Source organism: Pseudonaja textilis, chromosome 17 (assembly GCF_049901715.1).
Source record: "Pseudonaja textilis isolate UNSWEBS1 chromosome 17, rPseTex1.2, whole genome shotgun sequence".
NCBI lineage: Eukaryota > Metazoa > Chordata > Lepidosauria > Squamata > Elapidae > Pseudonaja > Pseudonaja textilis.
Genome location: NC_142006.1, coordinates 7142433 through 7162400, shown reverse-complemented (window position 1 = coordinate 7162400; position 19968 = coordinate 7142433). Strand labels below are relative to the sequence as shown.

The window sequence follows — 19968 nt, the reverse complement described above, 5'->3', positions numbered from 1 at the left end:
ATGCTCCAACACTGGAGGTTTTTAAGAAAAGTCTGGACAATCATTCGTCTGAAATGCAATAGGTCTCCTTCTTAAGCAGAGGTTGGATTGGAAGACCTCCAATGTTGTTTCCAACCCTTTTATTATTCTATTTTCTAATTCTGTTCTGTTCCATATTGATCATTATTCATTTTCTGGACCCAACTCTATTGTCACCAGTCCCCATTGCAAGGGCTAAGTGAGAACCTAGAGAACGTGACAGGGTTGGAAGGATGGGGCTGGATTACTCCATGGGACATCATGGTGGGCTTCCAAAAAGACCTCAACCTCTCCCTGCCTTCTGTCTGTTCCTAGAGAGTGAACTGCGGCTACATTCTCTGCACCGTTCTTCTCTCCGTGGTCATCCTCTTAGCCGTGACCGTCACGGCCGCCATCCTCTTCATGAACCACTACCACACGCCAGTCACTGAATCCCCGCCCGTCATCACCACCAACCCGGATGATGCCAACGCTTTAGTCACCATCGAGAAAGCCGACAGTTCCCGCATCAACATCTTCATCGACCCCAACTGTCCCAACCAAGCCAACAGCTTCGTCCGCTTGGAGAGCCTGCAATCGTCCCTTCTGAGAGTCGTGACGGACCACGACGCGGAGACCAAGTCATCCAAGGGGCAAGAGAGAGCCTTGATGGTGGGCCTCTCAGACGAGGTCTCCAAGCTGCTCTCTCACGCGGCACAGCTCCGGACAGACTGTGAAAATCTGAAGAAGGGGCACAGCGCTATCGGGCAGGAGCTGAGCGCCCTCCAGAACGAACAAGGGCGGCTCATACAGGTGAGTCAAAGATGGGACTTTATCGTCAAAGGTGAGGTTCAACTTGGAAGGGTAGTTTTGTGGCATTGTCGGCCGCCGGCCCTTCCAGCAGCCAAATCAGATGAGGAGAAGGCGTGGGAGTCAGGACCAGCATCCAGGTGACCTGGGAGCTCCGAGGGGGAAGAGGTAATGGAGCTGGCAGAGAGAGAGAGAGAGAGAGAGAGAAAGAGGCAGAGGCAGAGCGTGGGCTCCATCAGCCCTCAGATGAAGAATCAACAGTCCCCAGGTCTGGAGGTGGCTGATGAAGAAGAGGAGGAACAGATAGGTCAAGTACCTGATGCATGGATGCACAGAGGAGAGGAGAGCAGTGGAAATCTATGGGCCGGTCCTTAGGACAGAAGAGCCACCACTGCTAATGAAGCCCCACCCTAGTTCTGGGGAATAAAAGGCAGGGGGTGGAGATGAATAGATGTGGCAGACAACTATTGATCAAATCTGGAATAGCAGCTTCCTTCAAACGATCTCAGTTCCAGCCCAAGATCTTTGGGAGAGGTTCCCATTTTATGGCAACTCTTCCAGCCCGGATTCGATACCAGGCACAATTTTAAAGTGCCAATTAATCTTTTACCGAGCCGCTCGTTTTACAAGGGCAATACTCTTATTCTGAATTGCAGATTTTTAAAAATTCAAATGAAATGCAAAGTGCCGACTTTTGCTTCTTGCAGTTGTAAGCTCGCATTTTTTTTTGAGAGCCTGGCTGCGGTGTGTACATAATGAGGAGGGGGGTGTTTCTTGCTTTCTTTTTAACTTTTGTGAGGCCGTTTGCAAATCTGGCTTGATGTTGAAACTCAAGTTTTTCTTGTGTGCCAATTTTCAAAGCTACATCACCTCGTGGCTATTACAGAATTGCACGATCTTGGCTCGCACGGTCTTCTTTGCACTGGAAATTGGGTAATTTTTGAAAACAGCAGGCACAAGACCCAACAGGGCAGCCGAGATGGTTCTCTCTCCCTCTCCCTCTCTCTCTTTTTCTAATATATAACCAAGCTTTGTTTCTCACAACAATTTCTTTTCTCCTTAACTGCACGCAACATTTTCTTTAGAAATGGGAGGCGAAGTCTAGGAGAGAAAGATAAAAGAAATATGGGCCTCAGCGGTCTTTCAAAGATGCAAAATTTGCGGCTGGAGAAATGGGTTGGGTGATGGCTTCAAATTTCTCTCCGAAATAGAGGAAAAAAAAATACATCCAGAGTCCCCAATGACTTTGCTTGTCAAAGGTCGCAAAAGGAGAACCAGTGGCCAAGCCTCTGAATTTTGATCTCGTGACCACGGGGGAGGCTGCAACCATCATAAGTGTGAAAAACAGCCACAAATCACTTTTTCTGAACTGTCACTAAATGAATGGTTATAAGCCAATGACTGCCTGTATTTATGACAGTTGCACCTGTCTCTGGGCATCTACAACTTCAATCTGAATTTATTTATTTATTACTTTTGCGGGGGGTGGGCACAAACGTAAGCCAACATTTGGGCTCAAATGTTAAAAGCAATCTGGAATGTTCAGCCACTTAGATTTCCCTTGCAATTGCTCAATATATATTTGGGGAAATTTTCATTGGTCCCCGAAAGACAAAATATAAATATTTTTCACACTTAAGAGTACTGCATCCAATTTTGTTCAGGCTAAAATGTTCTCCAGCAACTTTCTGACTGCTGCTCTTTTAAAGCTTTTCTGCGCAGAAATCAAAATCATTTATCTTTGCAAAAAGAGGCTAGAATCAATGGCAGGGCCTGTATACTATTGGCAAGTATGATTCACCAAAATTGTGATAAATATCTGGCTGTCGTACTTGACATGTCGAGAGCATCCTGGTTTCCTAGCCGGCAGGGCTGTGGAATAAGAAATATTGCTTGTATATGATGATTGAACTATAAAAAGCATCTGCCTTAAAAATCAAAAGTTTAATCCAAAGGTCGGATCAATACATCGACCAAATTAAGACATAGATGGAAATGAGCTGTATTTTATTTTATTTTTTTAAGTTGTGAGGATGAAACCAGCAATTTTCTGAGCAAAGGCGAGACGTTTGAGCTTTCAGATAAACTGGGGAGGAAAAATCAAAATCATTATTTATTATCTTTGGATTTTCTTCCCACTGTATAAAAAGCATGTACGGTCCCCACTTGGGTTGATAAATCCTTTTTTCTAAATTTTGGCCTGGTGAAAGAAATGATTGGCCTTATAATTAGTAAACGGAATTCTCTTGCAAAAATTCATTGCAAGCAGTCCTCAACTTACAAAAGTTCATTTACTGACCATTCGAAATTGCAGCAGGACTGAAAAAAAAGCGACTTATTATCACCGCTTTTCACACTGCTACGGAATCCCTGCGGTCATGTGATCCAAATTCAGATGCTTGGTGACTGACTCGTACTTACGACGGTTGCAGGGATCCCCCCCCCGTTTGCGACCTCCCAACCAGCCAAGTCAAGGGGGAAAGTCCAATTCCCTTAACAACCGCGCGACTCACTTAACAACCCCAGTGGTTTCCCTTAACGATGCTGGCAAGGAAGGTGATAAAATGGGCCAGAAGAAGCCACTTAAGCAGCTTTATGGTTCTGGAGATTTTGTGATGATGCATGAGTGGCATTTTGCTTTTATATAGATAGATTTTTTTCTTTTTAATGTGCAGCTGCTTTCCGAAAGCCAGACCAACATAGCGAGGCTGGTGAGCTCCGTCAGCGACATCCTGGAGACTCTGCAGAGGGACCGCAGCCTCGCCCGACCACGCATGAAGGCGGACCTTCAACGGATCCCATCCCGAACCACGCGGCCCAAAGGATGCCCGAATGGTGGGTCAAATAATCCCCCTCTTTTCCTTCTTGAGCCAGCGGTACAGGCCCCGTCCTCGACTGGCCCCAAATGTCATTCTCGTTCTTCTCAACAGGCTCAAAGCCTCGGGATTGTTTGGATGTCTACGTTGGTGGACAACAAGGGGATGGGGTCTTCTCCATCTTCCCCACCCACTATGCCGAGGGGTTCCAGGTTTACTGCGACATGACCACCGATGGCGGAGGGTGGACGGTAAGAGGGGCGTCGCTGCACTGGGTGGGTCTCTTCATTTCTTCCTCCCTTCTCGGAGCTAAAGCCACTCAAGGTGGGCACCAAACTGAGGAGAAGCAAGGGGGGGAGAAGGCTGGGTGGGCCCTCCGAAGGGAATCGGGAAGGGAGGGGGTTCTTTCTCGAGGGAGGGGCAAGGAAATTTGGGCTTGGTGTCACCTTGGAAAGCAAGTAAAGGGATGGGTGGATTGGGTGCCTCCCTTCACCCTTTTTTCCTTCCTTCCTTCCTTCCCTCCCTTTTTTTCTCCTGCCATCTTTTTCTTTCTTTCTCATTCTTTTTTTCTTTCCCCCTCCTCCATCCTTTCTCTTTCTTTCTTTTTCTTCCTTTCTTCTTTTTCTTCTTCCTTCCTTCCATTCTTTCTTTCTTTCTTTCTTTCTTTCTTTCTTTCTTTCTTTCTTTCTTTCTTTCTTTTTCTTCTTTCTTCCCTTCCTTCTTTCCTTCCTTCCTTCCTTCCTCTTCATCCCACTTCTTCCTCCTTCCCTTCCTCCCTCTTCCTTCCTTCCTTTCTTCCTATCTCCCTCCCACTCCCTCCCCTTTTCCCTTCCTTCTTTCTTTTCTTTCTTCTGCCATTTTTTTCTTTTTTTCTTCCGCTTCTCCCTTTCTCCCTCCCTCCAAACCCTTTCTTCTTTCCTCCCTCCACCCACCCACCCTCCCTTCCTTCTTCTTCATCCCATTTCTCCTTTCCCTTCCCTTCTCCCTTCCTTCTGCCAGACATCCAACCTTTTTGCACCCTTGAGAGAATTAAACCTCCTTTTTTACCCTCTTCCCAAAGTCCATCACAATGTTAGAAAAGGAATGGTAATTGCTACCATGACCACATTTGATAATATTTTGGGGGTTGGGGTAGGGTAGGGAGTCGCGTTCCTAAAAAGTAAACAACAAGGATTGGCTTCATCATGCGGGTGTAAAATAAACTAATTTCCAGAGAACAGCAGATGGGAAATAAATCTGTACAAGTGTAAATGTGAAAGATTGCAATAATGTCAACTTTATTATTAATAGACGTGGCTGCATGGGCCATTTGCAGTCTAGAGAAAGTGGTTGTTTGATATGCCAGCAGAGTTAGATGCTTGGTGGGTACAGTTGAATTGATACACTATAATCAGCATAATGAGTCTCAGTTTGTTTTAGCTTAGAATGTTAAGTGCTTTCTAAAGAACAGTTTAAATCCGAAGTTTGCAAATTTGGGCAACTTTTAAGATATGTGGACTTCAACTCCCAGAATCCCCTTGCTGGCTGAGGAATTCTGGGAGCAGGTCCACACATCGTAAAGTTGCCAAATTTGATGAGAATAATAACAATTTTTAAAAACAAGGTTTAAATGCTGTCTCAGCCCCAGAGTTTGCTGCTAACCTTCTCAGTTGGCTTCCTTTGTTTGATCCCAGCCTGAGCAAGACTTAAAGTCAAGAAACAAAATACAGATTAGTTTCTTATGCCCTGTTGGACTGTCTGGATTTAGAGCTGGATGAAGGGGTTAGAAGTCAATTGATGTCTCTTTGGTTACATCCATCCCATCAACCTTTTGACTTGCTGGATTTTGAGTCAGCTGCATGTCACTATTTTATTTTATTTTCCTGGAAAGAAATCTCACCCTAAGGGTGTTGGTTGGAATTTGAGGATAATAAAACCAACTTCCTTCCTTCCTTCCTTCCTTCCTTCCTTCCTTCCTTCCTTCCTTCCTTCCTTCCTTCCTTCCTTCCTCCCTCTCTCTTTCTATCTTTGTCTTTCTTTATTTTTTCCTTCCTTCCCTCCCTCCCTTCCTCTATCAGCAGCAGTTAAAGCTATCTTTCACAAACGATTCCTCCTTATTAATGTTGTATAAATCCAAGACTTGGACTTACTTGGTTAGTTATTTGAATGGGAAAATATTGGAGGGTGGGGACGACGACTTCGAACTAGAGTAACAAGCTTTGTTTTGAAATAACAGATGCTATTACTATTTTCGGCAATCTTGCCAAGGAAACCATGCCTGGTTCTTCTCTATGAAGTTTTCGTGAGCCAAAAACTGACTTGAAAGAAAACTGGTTGCAGTTTTCTCTGTTCTTTTTTTTGAGCGGGGTGGAATGGGAAAAAAGTCAACAGTTGCAGAGTCGTACAGTACTTATTCTTTGGGATCCTCATGAATTTCCCACCACTTTTGTTTAAATAAATCTACTTAAAGAGAAAAAAAAAAAGAAGTCACAAATGTATACAGGTTTAAATTACCGGCTTTCCAGGTCTTTTACCTCTATTTTTTTTTTTTTACGAAAAAGTGTGATCCGAAGGCAGTTTGAGACACACATACCTGCCTCTAGTTACCTGGTCATGTCACTTCGCCAAAGTTCCTTTCTACCCACACTTTTAATGGCGTTTCTTTTCCCCTTCACACAATTATACTTAAACGAAAATTGGGTTGTGCGAAGGGAGGAATTGATTTTAAAAACTCACGACCTTTTTCCCTCGGCAGCATCCCAACACCGTCCTAATTTGTTAATTAATCTTTTCTGACAAGTTTGTGGGCATGAATGTAGCCTTCGTACGGCCTTTGGAAAAGTGAAACGTTTTCTCCTGAGCTGCCACCAACCCACCTTCCCACCCTTGGGAGCAGCTCGGTTTTTATACAGAAAGTGGAAATAAATTATATGATGGATGTATCAATACTTTATGCATGCAGCTAAATAAATCTTGCAGCTTTTCCTACTAGTTCACGTTTCAATTTAGCTCGGGAAGTTTTATTTTTTCCAGTAGGTAACAGAATTCTTCGAGTTTTTGAAGTTCTTTAGACATGGTGTTGTCTGAAGTAGGGAATCATCTCTCTGAACTTGCTCGTGTTCTTGCAGACATTTCATTACCCAGCTAGGTAACATCATCAGTGCTAGAAGGGAGTGGGGTGTGTGGAGAGGAGGAGGAGGAAGAGGAAGAGATGATTGTGGAATCCTTGGTGCTCTCACCAATCATCGAGGGAGACTACAGACTCCCTCTGGCTTTGTTATTTTTTTCCTTCCATGGTGGAGAACTTTTACACAAAAAGGACCATTTTCTCCTCCAGCTCTGTTCTAGACAATTCTCCTCTTGATTACAAATATTGATCAAGAGCAAAACCCCCGCCAGGACAATCTGTTCTGAAGTCCAAATCCTAGCTTGTTAGTCCAAGGCAGAACAGAGAAATATGGAGCCTCATTCCTTTCATTTCCCCTGCAGCCATGGTTATTGTTATTATTATTATTTTTTCAATCAACACATTGGCTACGTGGTGCAGCAACCCAAGCCTCCGGGTACAAATTTGCAGCAGATTTTCAAATTAAATCATTTACACTCTTTGCTTGACATTTCCCTGCAAATTGGCCAATGAGTAGGGTTGCAGAAACACCACTTCGGCCCTTCGGTTTGTGGATGATTCACGTATTATCCAGAGCCACAGAAAAAAGGGGAAATAGAGCAAACCAGGTTAAATGGGGCCAGACAACACTCAGGAAGGGATTACGATAAAAAAAAAACGATTAATCTGTGCAAAACGTCGATGGCATGATAAGGAACTCTAGCAGAATAATCTTGTCCCTGATGACAGCCTTTCCAGGTAGACCAAGCAGGAAACATGACAGATATGCTAATTCTACTTTAACCTAAAGCTACATTAATAGAATTTTACATGTCTGAAAGGACCAATCTCCCACCATTTCTACTACAGCCTGAGAAATTAGAGAGGGGCCGTTTTGAGTCTGTTTCTCCACCCATTATAATGCTGAGTGTTTATCTGTTCTCTAATCAGCGCTTCCTTCTCCCAGCTCTCATTACAAATTTTTGAAAGACACCATTTCTCTAGTCTTTTTTTTTTTTTAAATCCCTACCCCACAATATGAGCTGCCCGAAGCAGATGTGGATATAAACAGGCTGTGTGTTTCTTCCAACTTTACCTCATCCCTTTCAGCACAATTCTGAAACTCTTTTGGGAATTGTGAGTTGGGTTAAATGGCTCCTATAAATTCTCCCGCATGAGGTCACTGAATTTCTCCAACTCAAAGAGACCCTGCAGTCAGCAAGCTCACAACAAGCCGCCAGCTTGCTTTCTTGAATTCATAAGTGGACCAATATAGCAATAGCCCTTAGACTTATATACTGCTTCACAGTGCTTTCCAGCCCTCTCTAAGCGGTTTACAGAGTCAGCCTATCGTCCCCAACAATCTGGGTCCTCATTTGACTCACCTTGGAAGGATGGATGGAAGGCTGAGTCAACCTTGAGCCTGGTGAGATTCGAACTGCCAAACTGCAGGCAGTCGGCAGTCAACAGAAGTGGCCTGCAGTACTGTCCTCTAACCACTGTACCACCATGGCTCATATTACTCTATACTGCACTGGGGAGGCCGCATTTGGAAGACTCCAACCTGTTCTGGTCACCATGATACAAAAAAGATGCTAGAAAAAGTGCAGAGAAGAGCAACAAAGATGATTAAGAGACCAGAAGGGCGAAATTCCTATGAAGAACAGTTAAATGTTCTAGGTGCACTTAACTTAACAAAGAGAAGAATGACTGGATAACAAAAATTCTGTTAAGGTGGCCTTTCAATGTATTTATTTATGTCTATCCCACCTTTATTATTTTTATAATTAATAAAGTTAAGCGTGATGAACGTATCCAACACACCCTCCTATTTTCCCCACCAAAACCCACCCTTTGAGGTGGATTGGACTGAGAGAGAGTGACTGGCCCGAAGACACCAAGGTGGCTTTCATAGCTAAGGTGGGACTAGAACTCCCAGTCTCCTGGTGATTCACCCAAAGTCATCCAGCTGGTTTTCATGACCAAGACAGGACTACAACTCTCTGTCTCCTGTTTATTGGCCCAAAGTCACCCATTTGTCTTTTATGACCAAGGCTGGACTAGAATTCACCGTTTCCTGATGATGGACCCAAAGTCACCCAAATAGATTTCATACCTAAGGTAGGACTAGAACTCACAACCTTCCCGATTCTACTTTGATGCCTTAACCTCTTGCAAGTCTGAAAATACAAAGCGCCCGCCTTCTCTTTTTACTGCCTGATAGGTTAGGGAAAATCCTTTCTAACTTTTCTTCCTCGTTATTCATCTCTCAGCCCCCTCCAACTTTTATGCCTTAGGCAGCATCGCTTCCCCTTCTCACCCACGGTCTTTCTCACGTTCCATCTCTCTTTAATCTCACCTTAATAACATTATCCCATTTTTTCAGGCGCGGCTGCTGCAAAGAGAGAAAATTTATCAGTTCTACGCCTCTGATCAAAGCTGTATGCCAAAAGCCCCTTTGAAATTATTCAGGGCAAGTATACAAGGATTCAAGGTCAACAAAAGCCACGGGTATGGGCCTCAAAGGCCCGTTTCCAAAACTAAGCAGAGAACCGCAATTCTTATCAGGCCAAAGAGGGAGCAGTTGTATTCCCTACATTAATTAGTTTAAATAAATCACATTTTGGTTACATTTTATGCTCAGTCCCCTTCTGTTCCACCAGCCCTGCCTCGCTTTTACCGTATGGTCTCCAGCCAGTGTAGGGCTTAACTTCAATTTTTTTTTTTTTTAAAAAAAAGATCTCTTTGTTTGTGAGCAAAACAAAATGATGATGAGAATTCATTTCGTTTTTCTAAAGGGAAAAGAGACTCTTCAAGATCAGAGGCTCAACATTGGTGAAACAAATGAGACAGCTTCCCTGTGTTTTCTTCAAATCATCGGTTCGATTTTAAGTTTACCTTACTGTTTCATTTAATGGGGAAATGCCAGCCACCTATAACCAAATTTCAGAGAAAATGTAAGAAGCAGCATTTTAATTTTTTTCTGCCCCAGGAGGGGAAACCACTCAAACCTTTCTACAAATTGATGCCTTATATGAATCATCTGGATTTGGTCAAAGCTTAAGGGAAATTTTTCTGGGCTTCTGTTGTGAGACAAATATGGTTTATTTTTCCCCTTGAGAAAAAAAATATATGAGACAATCGTAGGCTTTTCAACAAGCACTGAGAAAGTGACCTTCTCCAGAGAAGTAGAAAATGAGACTTAATCCATCCGTTGCTTCTTGTCCTGCCTTCTGGGGCTTTGATTAGATTAACAGAGTTGGAAAGGACCTTGTAGGTCATCTAGTCCAACCCCCTCCCCCCGCCAAAGAAGACCCTACACTATGTCTGACAGATGGGCAGTACAGTCTCTTCTTTTCCAGTGATGAAGTTCCCACAACTTCCGAAGGCAACTTTTGTTCCATGGGCTGACTGTTCTCACTGTCAGAAAGTTTCTCCTTATTTCCAGATTGAATCTCTCTTTGTTCAGTTTCCATCCATTATTCCTCGTCTGGCCTTTGGGTGCTTTAGAAAATAGCTTTACCCCACCGCCTTCTCCTCTCTGTGGCAGCCCATCTTCCTTGTGGCAACCCCTCAGATTTTGCAGCACTGTTATTATGTCTTCCCTGGTCCTTCTTTAGATATTGGAAGAGTGCTTCTCAAGTCACTCCTAGTAATCATGTCAAGGAGTGTTTCTCGTTGAGGTAAACCTTGAGAAGAAAGCTGGCGGGCCCGTCTTGGCAGCTTGAAGCTCTCCAAGAGTCATCTCCATCTTGCTTTGAGATCATATTTAACCCACATTTCTTTTTGCAAATATCCATCTCCTTGTTTCCATCCCTACATCTTCCATCCCTATGTCAGTCGCTGAGCTGTTTGCTTTTTCCTTGATGACTGCTTCCCTTGGCAGAATGCTATCCAGATGTCACAGTGAGAATCTTCAAATAATTCATCACTGGGCCCACAAACACCCTTCAAATGCCTTTGCGTACTTCCCATCTTTGTTGTGAAAGGCACAAATGCTTTACTCATCTTATCACCAAGGACAATCACAGCAGCCTTGCTAATTAGCATTTCAAATAATCACGATTATTTTCTGATCCTTAGAATGCGCTGACATCTTAGCACGATCAGCCAATATTCTATTAGCAGGATGGAAACTATCTTTCCCTCTGTCTGGTTGCTGAGAGTCAGTCATGATTTGATGGTACTTAATTCACCCATCGATATGGAAACAGGCTCAACCTAACAATGTCTTGTTGACTAGATTTGCAACTACACTTAACCATGTTTAGCCGGGAGAGCCGAACAGCTGCCTTCAAAAATGCGGCTAGCTTTAATCTTGGCTATTCATCTTTCTGCCTTTGAATCTTAACAGAATAACAGAGTTGGAAGGGACCTTGGAGGTCTTCTAGTCCAACCCCTTGCTCAAGCAGGAGACCTGATAACATGTCAGACAAAATGACTGTCCATCTCTTCTTAAAAACCTCCGCTTCTGGAGGCAAGTTGTTCCACTGGTTAGTTGTTCTAATTGTCAGCGTCCGGATTTTGACCACGTGACCACGGGGACGATGCCAAGAGTTGTAAGTGTGAAAAGAGGTTATAAGTCACTTGACATTGTAACTTCGGATGGTCTCTTTTAAAAAAATGCGGTTGAAAGCCAAGGACGACCTTTGAGGTAATTTCAAAACCGTTGCTTTGAAATGAAGATTTAGCTCGCGTCCAAACTTTTTAACTCAACCAAAGAAGGCAAAAAGATAGAAGAAACACTTTTAAAAAGGGCTGTACAACATCGTTCCCGCAGTCAAAGCTATGCCACTTTTATATCTTCTATATTGTATTTTGTTTTTTGTTTTTTTCCTGGACATTCGATCTGGGTTTCTAAGCTGAAATCTTCAGGGAAAGGCTAACAGATCTGATACACAGAAAATTGATTATCGTTTCACTTCCCACAATTGGGTTATTTTACCAGGAATAGCATTTATTTTTTTTGCCTTGTCAGCATCTCAGACCTGGGCTAAATTTTTGCCCTCTTGGGATTTAACAAATAGATCAGTTATAAATGAATACTTGATCTAAGGTAATTGCTTTAAGCTCTTTTGTTTTACCTTCACCACCAAGACCTGCTAAATTTGACCTGGTTTTGAAACCATGGTTCTTTTTTTAAAAAAAAAAAACTTTTAACCTACAGACCTACAGATTAATGCTAGTTCATTTTCTGAAACTGGAAGGAAACTCTCTTCAGTTTTCTTAAACTTCAGTTGTGCGAGCCGACATTTCTTGCATAATTGGGCAAATAAAACCACTGCTTTAGAGATACAAGCACAAATCTCGATGCTTTCGCTTTTAGCAGATTTACTGACTTGCACTAGCAGAGAATAACACTTATTTTCACACTCCCACTGGCTGTTAAAAGGCCATTCCTGAATAGCAAAGAGTTGCAAGCTTTCAGATGGGCGGACTTCAACTCCCAGAATTCCCCAATCAGCACTCTTTAAGATGGATGAGCTTCGATCCCCCAGAATTCCCCAGCCAACCTGCTGTCTTTAAAGTTTCTTAAAATGCCCAAAATGCCATCCAGAAATTGTGGGTGCTCCATCACTGGAGGTTTTCAAAAAGAAACTGGACAATCGTTTATCTGAAGTTGTAGAGGGTCTCCTACTTGAGCAGGGGGTTGGGCTAGAAGATCTCTCAGGTCCCCTCCAACTCTATTATTCTATGTTCTGAAATATCAGAATGCTCCAATTTTTGCAAGAAGTTTAGAATCCTATTGCTGTCGGGAGAAAACTCAGCAACTGAGAGGAGTCCCTCATGTGGAATTTTTCAGGAAATGAGATAAAATATTGTCCCCCTTGTGCCTGGCTCATTGTTGTCTAATTTTAGACAAATAAAAAAAAAAAATCTCTGCTGCAAAAGGGACAACAATGCTCTTCAGCATGCAATCCGGTGCCCACTGTGTTCCTGGGTTGTGCTTTCCTTTTTCTCCCTTTCAAGTTTTTCCCAGCTATTTTTTTTTTAATTAGACCTTTCTTAATTGTTACCCAGCGGTGCTTTATTTTTTAAAAAGTTATTATTATTATTATTGTTTGGCAGCTCAGTTGGGTCTCCTTGATTCATTCCTAAAAGGAATTCTACTGTGCCCAATAATGCAAAAAAAAAAAAAACCAAATAATAATAATGAAGCAAAATTTCACAAACTGATTACTTAGAAGGCCATAATTGAGTTGCTAAAATCATTCACACGAAACTGTGGCAAAAGTTTGGATTTGAGTATAGTGACAACTACTGGGAACATCAGGTTGAGAAGGTTCTGGAGAATGAAAAAGTCAAGATCTTGTGGGACTTCAGAATTCAGACGGACAAGCACTTGGCCCACAACACACCTGACATAACAATAGTTGAAAAGAAAAAGGGTTGGTTCACTGAAATTGCAATACCTGGTGATGCACGAATTGTAGACACGCAGCAAGAAAAAAAAATCACAAAGTATTGGGACTTACAAATTGAAGTTGCTGTGTACGCTGTCATATTTTGTGTATAATAATAATAGTCCTGCAAAAGGAATACATAACGCAAAAAGAAAAAAAGGGCTGGGAAAATAAAAAGAGGGAAGTTTTTGCCGATGAGCTGCAAATTGGGAGACCAGTGCCTCCTTTCACTAAACGACCCAAACTTCAAAGAGAAGTAATATGGAGAAAAGTCACATTTTGTCTGCCCCAATAAAGTCATTGTAGTATATCGGAGGGGGGCCTTTTTGTGCAATAACCTAATCACAAATAATTTATGCAGCATGAAATTGCCAGAAAGTCCACTGCAGATTTAAAAAAAAAAGCAGAGAATTTGCTTTGTGCAACTCAAGAGAGATTAATGTTTTTCAGGCTATTAACGTACCAGATTACCCAATTAATTAGTAATACGATGGGATGGGAAGGAACAGAATAGAATAGAATAACAGAATAGGAGGTCCTCTAATCCAACCCCTGCTTGAGCAGGAGACCCTAGTCCAGGGGTCACCAACCTTTTTGGACCTCAGGGACCACCATACTCATAATTTTAAATCCCTGGGACCACTAACTGGTGCTGTGGGCGTGGCCTAATTTGTGGGTGTGGCTTGGTGGTCATGTGACTGGCTGGGCATGGCTTGTATGTAAATATTATAAATATTTATATAAAGATTGATTTTTTTATTAAAAAAGAGAGCAACTTTTACCCAAGATCAGGCAAAGCAGGCAGGCAGATTGAGTTGCTCACAGAATCATTCAGTGATCTATCTATCTGCCATCGGCTAGCTCAGTCTGTCACATGAAATTTGCTTGCTGCGAGTCTGCACTGAATAACAGAACCTTCAGTCCTAAGGGAGGTCCGGCTGTGCTTAAAAGCAGAGCTGAAGATCTAAAGACTTAGCTAGAAAGCAAGATATCCAACCATTTCCTGCTTCCTAGCTAATCTAAATCTCCTGGCAGAGCAGAACAGATGATGGTCAGAAAAAGGAAAAATAGCAATTTAGCAGGCAAGTTTGCTGGGTAAGGAGTGAGTGGGCGGGGACGGTTCCCGTGGGCCATGTGGGTGGCGCAGCCTTGTGCTTCTGCACAGCCTGGATTAATTGCCTTGGGGGAGTGCTCTGGGGGTGAGATTTCTCTGTGGCCCACCAAAATTTTCTCACGGCCCACCGGTTGGCGACCACTGCCCTAGACCATTCCAGAAAAATGGCTGTCCAATATCTTCTTAAAAACCTCCAGCATTGAAGCATTCACAACTTCTAGAGGCAAGTTGCTCCACTGATTAATTCTTCTAACTGTTCTGCAACAGTCATAAGTGTGAAAAACAGCCATAAGGATTCCCCCCCCCAGTGCTGTTCTAACTTCAAACGGTCACTAAACAAATGGTTGTAAGTTGAGGGCTACCTGTAATCACTGAATCAAAGGAAAGCACCTCCATGTTGCGTATGATTTTGGAGAAAGTGGAAAAGCTCCTGAAATGAGCATCTGGAGGTCCCTCAAAGCATCTTCCTGAGTTCCTTTCCAATTAAAGTGAACCCAAGCTAAGTTCAGAGCGATTAAATCCAGGGGTGAGGGCTTAATTATAGCGAGCAGCCAGACCTCAATGGCATTTTCCTTATCCCAGTCAATAAATTAACCTTTCATCAAAGGAAGACATTTCTCCCTGGGCTAATTTGAGAGTCTCCTCAGAAAATGAACTGTTCAAAATGTCTTCTCTGGCTTGAATACCTGCCAGCAGCTGAGTTGCTAGACCTTCCCAGGTGTGGGGATCCTTTGCTGAGAATATGAGCTACCTGTGATGGCTAAGAAGGCTAACTTTGATTCACAGGTAGAGAATGATCGATTGATATATCTTCGTCAAATGAGGGTTGACCTTCAGCAACCCCATAGATGAAATATTCTCTGTGATGATTTGTCTCTAATCTGGTCCTTCAGATCTTCCAATGGCCCTCCCATCACTAGTGGTTGGGAGTCCATTCACCCTGTTGCCGGTTGCTCTCTAAAGAGGAGAGGGTTACTCACATTATTGTCGACATCTCTGGAAATTGCACAGCTCTTACTTAGATGGGTAGATGGATAGACAATGGGTGGATGGGTGGGTGGACAGAGGGATGGATGGATGGATGGAGGGATGGAGGGATGAATGATTGGATGGAGGGGTGGAGGGTTGGATGGATGGATGGAGGAGGGATGAATGGTTGGAAGGATGGAGGGATGTGTGTGTGTGTGTGTGTGTGAATATGATATTCTTTTTTCTCTTTTGTTTTTGTTTCTTTTCCTTTCTTCTGTTTTTACTTGAATTAGTGACCTATGAAGATGATACAGCTTTGTTTGTTGACGTTAATTAAGAACTGTGAATTCATACAGTTAACATGGGAAAAAAACTGCCAAATTCCATGGGCACATATGGTCCTTAGTCTACGGCCAAGAAAACGATACTGAAAGTTGTCGGTGTAATTTCTATTATAGAAACTTTTGTAAAGCTTTTTAACAGTTTTGTCCTTTGTAAACTTTTTAATATTTTGAACTTGAATTAAGTATTTTTTTAAAAAAATTAAAAATAAAATAAAACACAGTCGCTAAACGAACGGTTACAAGTCGAGGAATAGCCGCATAAGGTCCAATAATTGACGGAGTGGGAGAGGAGATGGGAGACGGCAGCTGTTCCTTCCCTGACAACTTTTCCATTTGTTAGAGGAACGATCGTTGGCCGAAACCAACCCCGGGTTTCTGGACAGCCCGTCTCAAAGCAGAAAGCGGCAAATTGGACTGTCCTTTCCTTCCCATCCGGCTGAAGGGAAGCTGTTTCACACAACCTCAAACGCCCATTAATCCTGACAGGCAGTGCGTGTGGACTTCCCCAGTGCCGAACCACTCCGGTCTAATTAGCCAATTTCCAGCCCTCTAATTAATGCACATTTTGTACTCAAAATCGAATAAGCTGCTCTCCTCAAAGGCGGAGCGATGGATTAAAAGCAAGAACTAGGGGGATGAAAGCAACGGGGGCTCGGCCATCAGCAAGCTGAGTTTTGTATTTTGGAGGGGTTGGTTTTTGTGTGTGTGTGTGTGTGTGTGTTTTGGGGGGGTTGCGCCCACTCTTTCTTAAATCTGCGTTGTCGACTTGTGCCTCTCCAGGTTTTTCAGAGGCGCGAGGACGGCTCCGTGAATTTCTTCCGCGGCTGGGAAGCTTACAAAGATGGATTTGGAAAACTCACGGGAGAACACTGGCTGGGTATGTATATCCATGGCTGGGGAATATGGGACAGGGAATTCTAATCCCACTTTAGGTAAGAAAGCCAGCTGAGTGAATGGATCACCAGGAGACAAGAGAATTCTAGTCCCACCTTAGATCCCAAAGCCAGCTGGTTGGTTTTGGACCAATCGGCAGGAGATGATGGGTTGTAATCCCACCGTAGGTCTTAAATTCAGATGGATGGCTTTGAGCCAATTACTAGGAGACAGTGAGTTCTAGCCCCACTTTAGTCATGAAAGCCAGTTCGGTGGCTTTGGGCCAATCTACAGGAGACTGGGAGTTGTAGTCCCTCCTTAAGCCTGAAACACAGCTGGGTGACTTTGGGCCGTTCGTTCACTCTCGGCCCAGTCCACCTTGCAGGGTTGTGGGGAAAATAGGAAGAGAAAGGAGTATTTGGTATGTTCACTGCCTTGAGTTATTCGTAAGAATAATCAAGGTGAGATACAAATAATATACATATAAGATAACGCCAATCCTTGATAAGCCAACAAGAAGCCAATAAAGGTCCAAAACAACCTTGCCACCCGTTTGACTAGGAGCAGGAATGTCTATTTTGGTTCAATTATAGCTGCAAGACTCCCAGCCTCAAATTCATGTAAACATCCAACCTGGGCTGGGAGGGAACCTAGAGGTCTTTTAGTCTAACCCTCTGCTCAAGGCAGGAGTCCTTGCTACCCATGGCCAGGAAGGGGAAGAGGAGAAACGCAAAGCTGATGACTTTCTTCCTCTTTTCTGGACAAGGTCTGAAGCGAATACACGCTCTGAGCACGCAAGGAACCTATGAATTGCGCATCGACCTGGAAGATTTTGATAACGGCACGGCCTATGCCCATTACGGGACTTTTGCCGTCGGCCTCTTCTCCGTGGACCCGGAGGAAGATGGCTACCCCATCACTATCACTGACTATTCTGGAACAGCAGGTGGGTCTCCTTTCTAAGGATGTATCTTTCTTCTTTTTTCTGGGATCCTTGATGCTCTCTGAGCTTGGTTGTTTCCTTGCAGACATTTCATTACCCAGCTAGGTAATGTCATCAGTGCTAGAAGAGAGTGGAGGGAGGAGGAGGAGGAGGAGGAGGAGGAGGAGGAGGAGGAGGAGGAGGAGGAGGAGGAGGAGGAGGAGGACGACGACTGTGGGGTCATTGGTGCTCTCTGTGTTTAGTAGTTCAGTTGTTTCCTTGCAGACATTTCTTCACCCAGCTAGGTAACGTCATCAGTGCTAGTAAAGATTTCATGACAGCACTAGGATGCAATACACCCAACCTAATCAAATACACTAAGACTGAAGTACCCAAAATCATGGGCTTTCAGTTTGATGGACAAAACGTAGCACTGATGCTGTTACCCAGTTGGGTCATGAAATGTCTTGAAGAAAACTAACGAACTCAGAGAACACCCAAGACCCCACACAATAATCCTCCTCCTCCCCTCACACACCTCACTCCCTCTAGAACTGATGCTGTTACCTAGTTGGGTCATGAAACATGGGCAATGAAAACATCAAGCTCCGAGAGCACGAAGGATGGTACTGGGCTGGCAGTTACTTGTTTCACTACCGTTGTAACTTCAAACTAAACGCAAAGTTATAAGTGGAGGACTCCCTGTATATGTTTTAATCATTGCCCAGAAGTTGTTTTTGTAATTTTTTCACATTATCATTTCGATGGAAGAAAGGAAGGGTGAGAAAAAAGCGGTTTCTCCCTGCTTAGAATTTTGAAAGGAAACTGGCCTGCCACAGTAGCAAATTTCCACTTCAAACACCCATTCAGAAATGTAAATTTCATGTCAGAAATCAATATTTTGCTCCAAGGTAAAGAATGCCTCAGACAGAATATCCACTTTGCAAATGTGTGTTTGGAAGCCATCCGTCAGTGGGCTGATCTGGAAATAAGCATTTCTGGTTTTCTGACAGGGCAAAACGCAACAGGGTTTGTTTGTTTTTTTAAATCTCCGATGCCCTTATGGAATCCAACCAGCCAACCATTCCTCGGCTCACAATTCTGCTCACTCCCTTAAGTCTCCCCTAAACCTGTTTTTTTTACAGAATAACAGAATGACTGAGTTGGAAAAGGACCCTGGAGGTCCTCTAGCTGAACTCCGTGCCCGAGCAGACTATTAAGACTGTTAAGACATAGAATAATCTAACGCATAGTTTGATATTGTCCCCTTCCTTCAGCTTCCGTCTGACAAATTGGTAGCTTGTAAAAGATTCCCATTGGAGGGGAAACTCTGTTATGCTGTATTCTATTCTTCGGATGCAGCTGAGTTCTTTCTCAGAAGATGGTTGGGTTGCCATCTGTTCAGCCTTCAACAGAAGGTAGACTAAATGACCCCCAGTGCTCCCTTCCAAGTTTCCATGATGGGATGGAATTATGGCTGCTTCCCAAGACGGGATGTGTGAAGGGATTCAACGTCACTCAGAGCGAATCTTGTGGAATGGTGGAATGTAACGTTCTAGCACAAATTGTAATTTGATGATGGAACCAGTTCTCACAAGGGGTTGATGGGTCTCCATGGTGGATGTTCCTCCAAGGTGAGGTTGGAGACCTCCTCACTGAGGGAGAATGTCCTCAGTAGCTTCTTCTACAGTCCCATGAAACTTCATTCTGACTTGTCTTGCCAACTTATAACCTGCCTTCTCCCCTTCTAGGAGATGCTCTCTTGAAACACAATGGCATGAAGTTCACCACCAAAGACCTGGACAATGACCACTCAGAGAACAACTGCGCTGCCTTCTACCATGGTGCTTGGTGGTATCGCAACTGCCACACGTCCAACCTGAACGGTCAATACCTCAAGGGCCACCACAGCTCCTATGCAGACGGAATCGAGTGGTCTTCCTGGACAGGTTGGCAATATTCGCTCAAATTCACCGAAATGAAGATCCGGCCAGTCAGAGATGAAAAATAGCTGAAGCCCTCCGTGTTCTTCCTTTCTTCCTTCCTCATCTTCCCCTGTGGTTTTTTTTTTCCCCCTGGGTCAGGAGGAACACAGAAGCTGAGACATTCCCATGCCACCTCTTACACTTGACAGTGTCAATATGTTCTCTTTGTGTGCTCAACGGAGTTTTGGAGAAGACATTCATCGTAGACCTCTCTCTGATGCAAGACAAGCATTCTTGTAAATCTGTTTTCTTCTCTACACTCAAAAGGACAGACCTGGGGGGCAAAACCCCCCCATATCTCCTCACTTCACTCTCGATGGGTCTAATCCTATGCCTCCCCTACCAATTCAAGATGTTATTTTAAGAGAGGGCCTTTGCTCTTTTGAGAAGTTAGCCTTGGTTCAAGAGCTTCTTCCCAAGGACCTCCATTTTTTTTTTTTAAATGCCCTAATTATTTTTACGGAGAGCCACACATTAATTATTCAGCCAAGGTGAGCTCTAAGGAAGGCTGCTCAAAAAGGAAGCAAGGACTTAACTGGTAAAAAGAATGAGTCACAGTTTAGGAGATGCTCAGGGTGAACGCTATAATGGGGTAGGAAACAAATTGCATGGATGGAGATAGAAGGTAAATTTATCATTAGATGGAAAT

The 19968-nt window shown here is 43.5% G+C and overlaps 1 protein-coding gene across 1 annotated transcript in view; it reads left to right on the top strand.

The window, feature by feature from the left end:
* The window catches only part of FIBCD1 (fibrinogen C domain containing 1), a 35983-nt gene extending 16377 nt beyond the window's left edge, over nt 1–19606 (top strand). The window contains exons 2-7 of the mRNA XM_026712600.2: nt 334–810; nt 3483–3642; nt 3738–3874; nt 16320–16416; nt 17179–17358; nt 19086–19606. Coding sequence (XP_026568385.2) covers nt 334–810; nt 3483–3642; nt 3738–3874; nt 16320–16416; nt 17179–17358; nt 19086–19345 — 1311 coding nt within the window. The 3' untranslated portion in view covers nt 19346–19606. The remainder of the gene's footprint in view (nt 1–333; nt 811–3482; nt 3643–3737; nt 3875–16319; nt 16417–17178; nt 17359–19085) is intronic.
* Nucleotides 19607–19968: the final 362 nt, after the last annotated feature.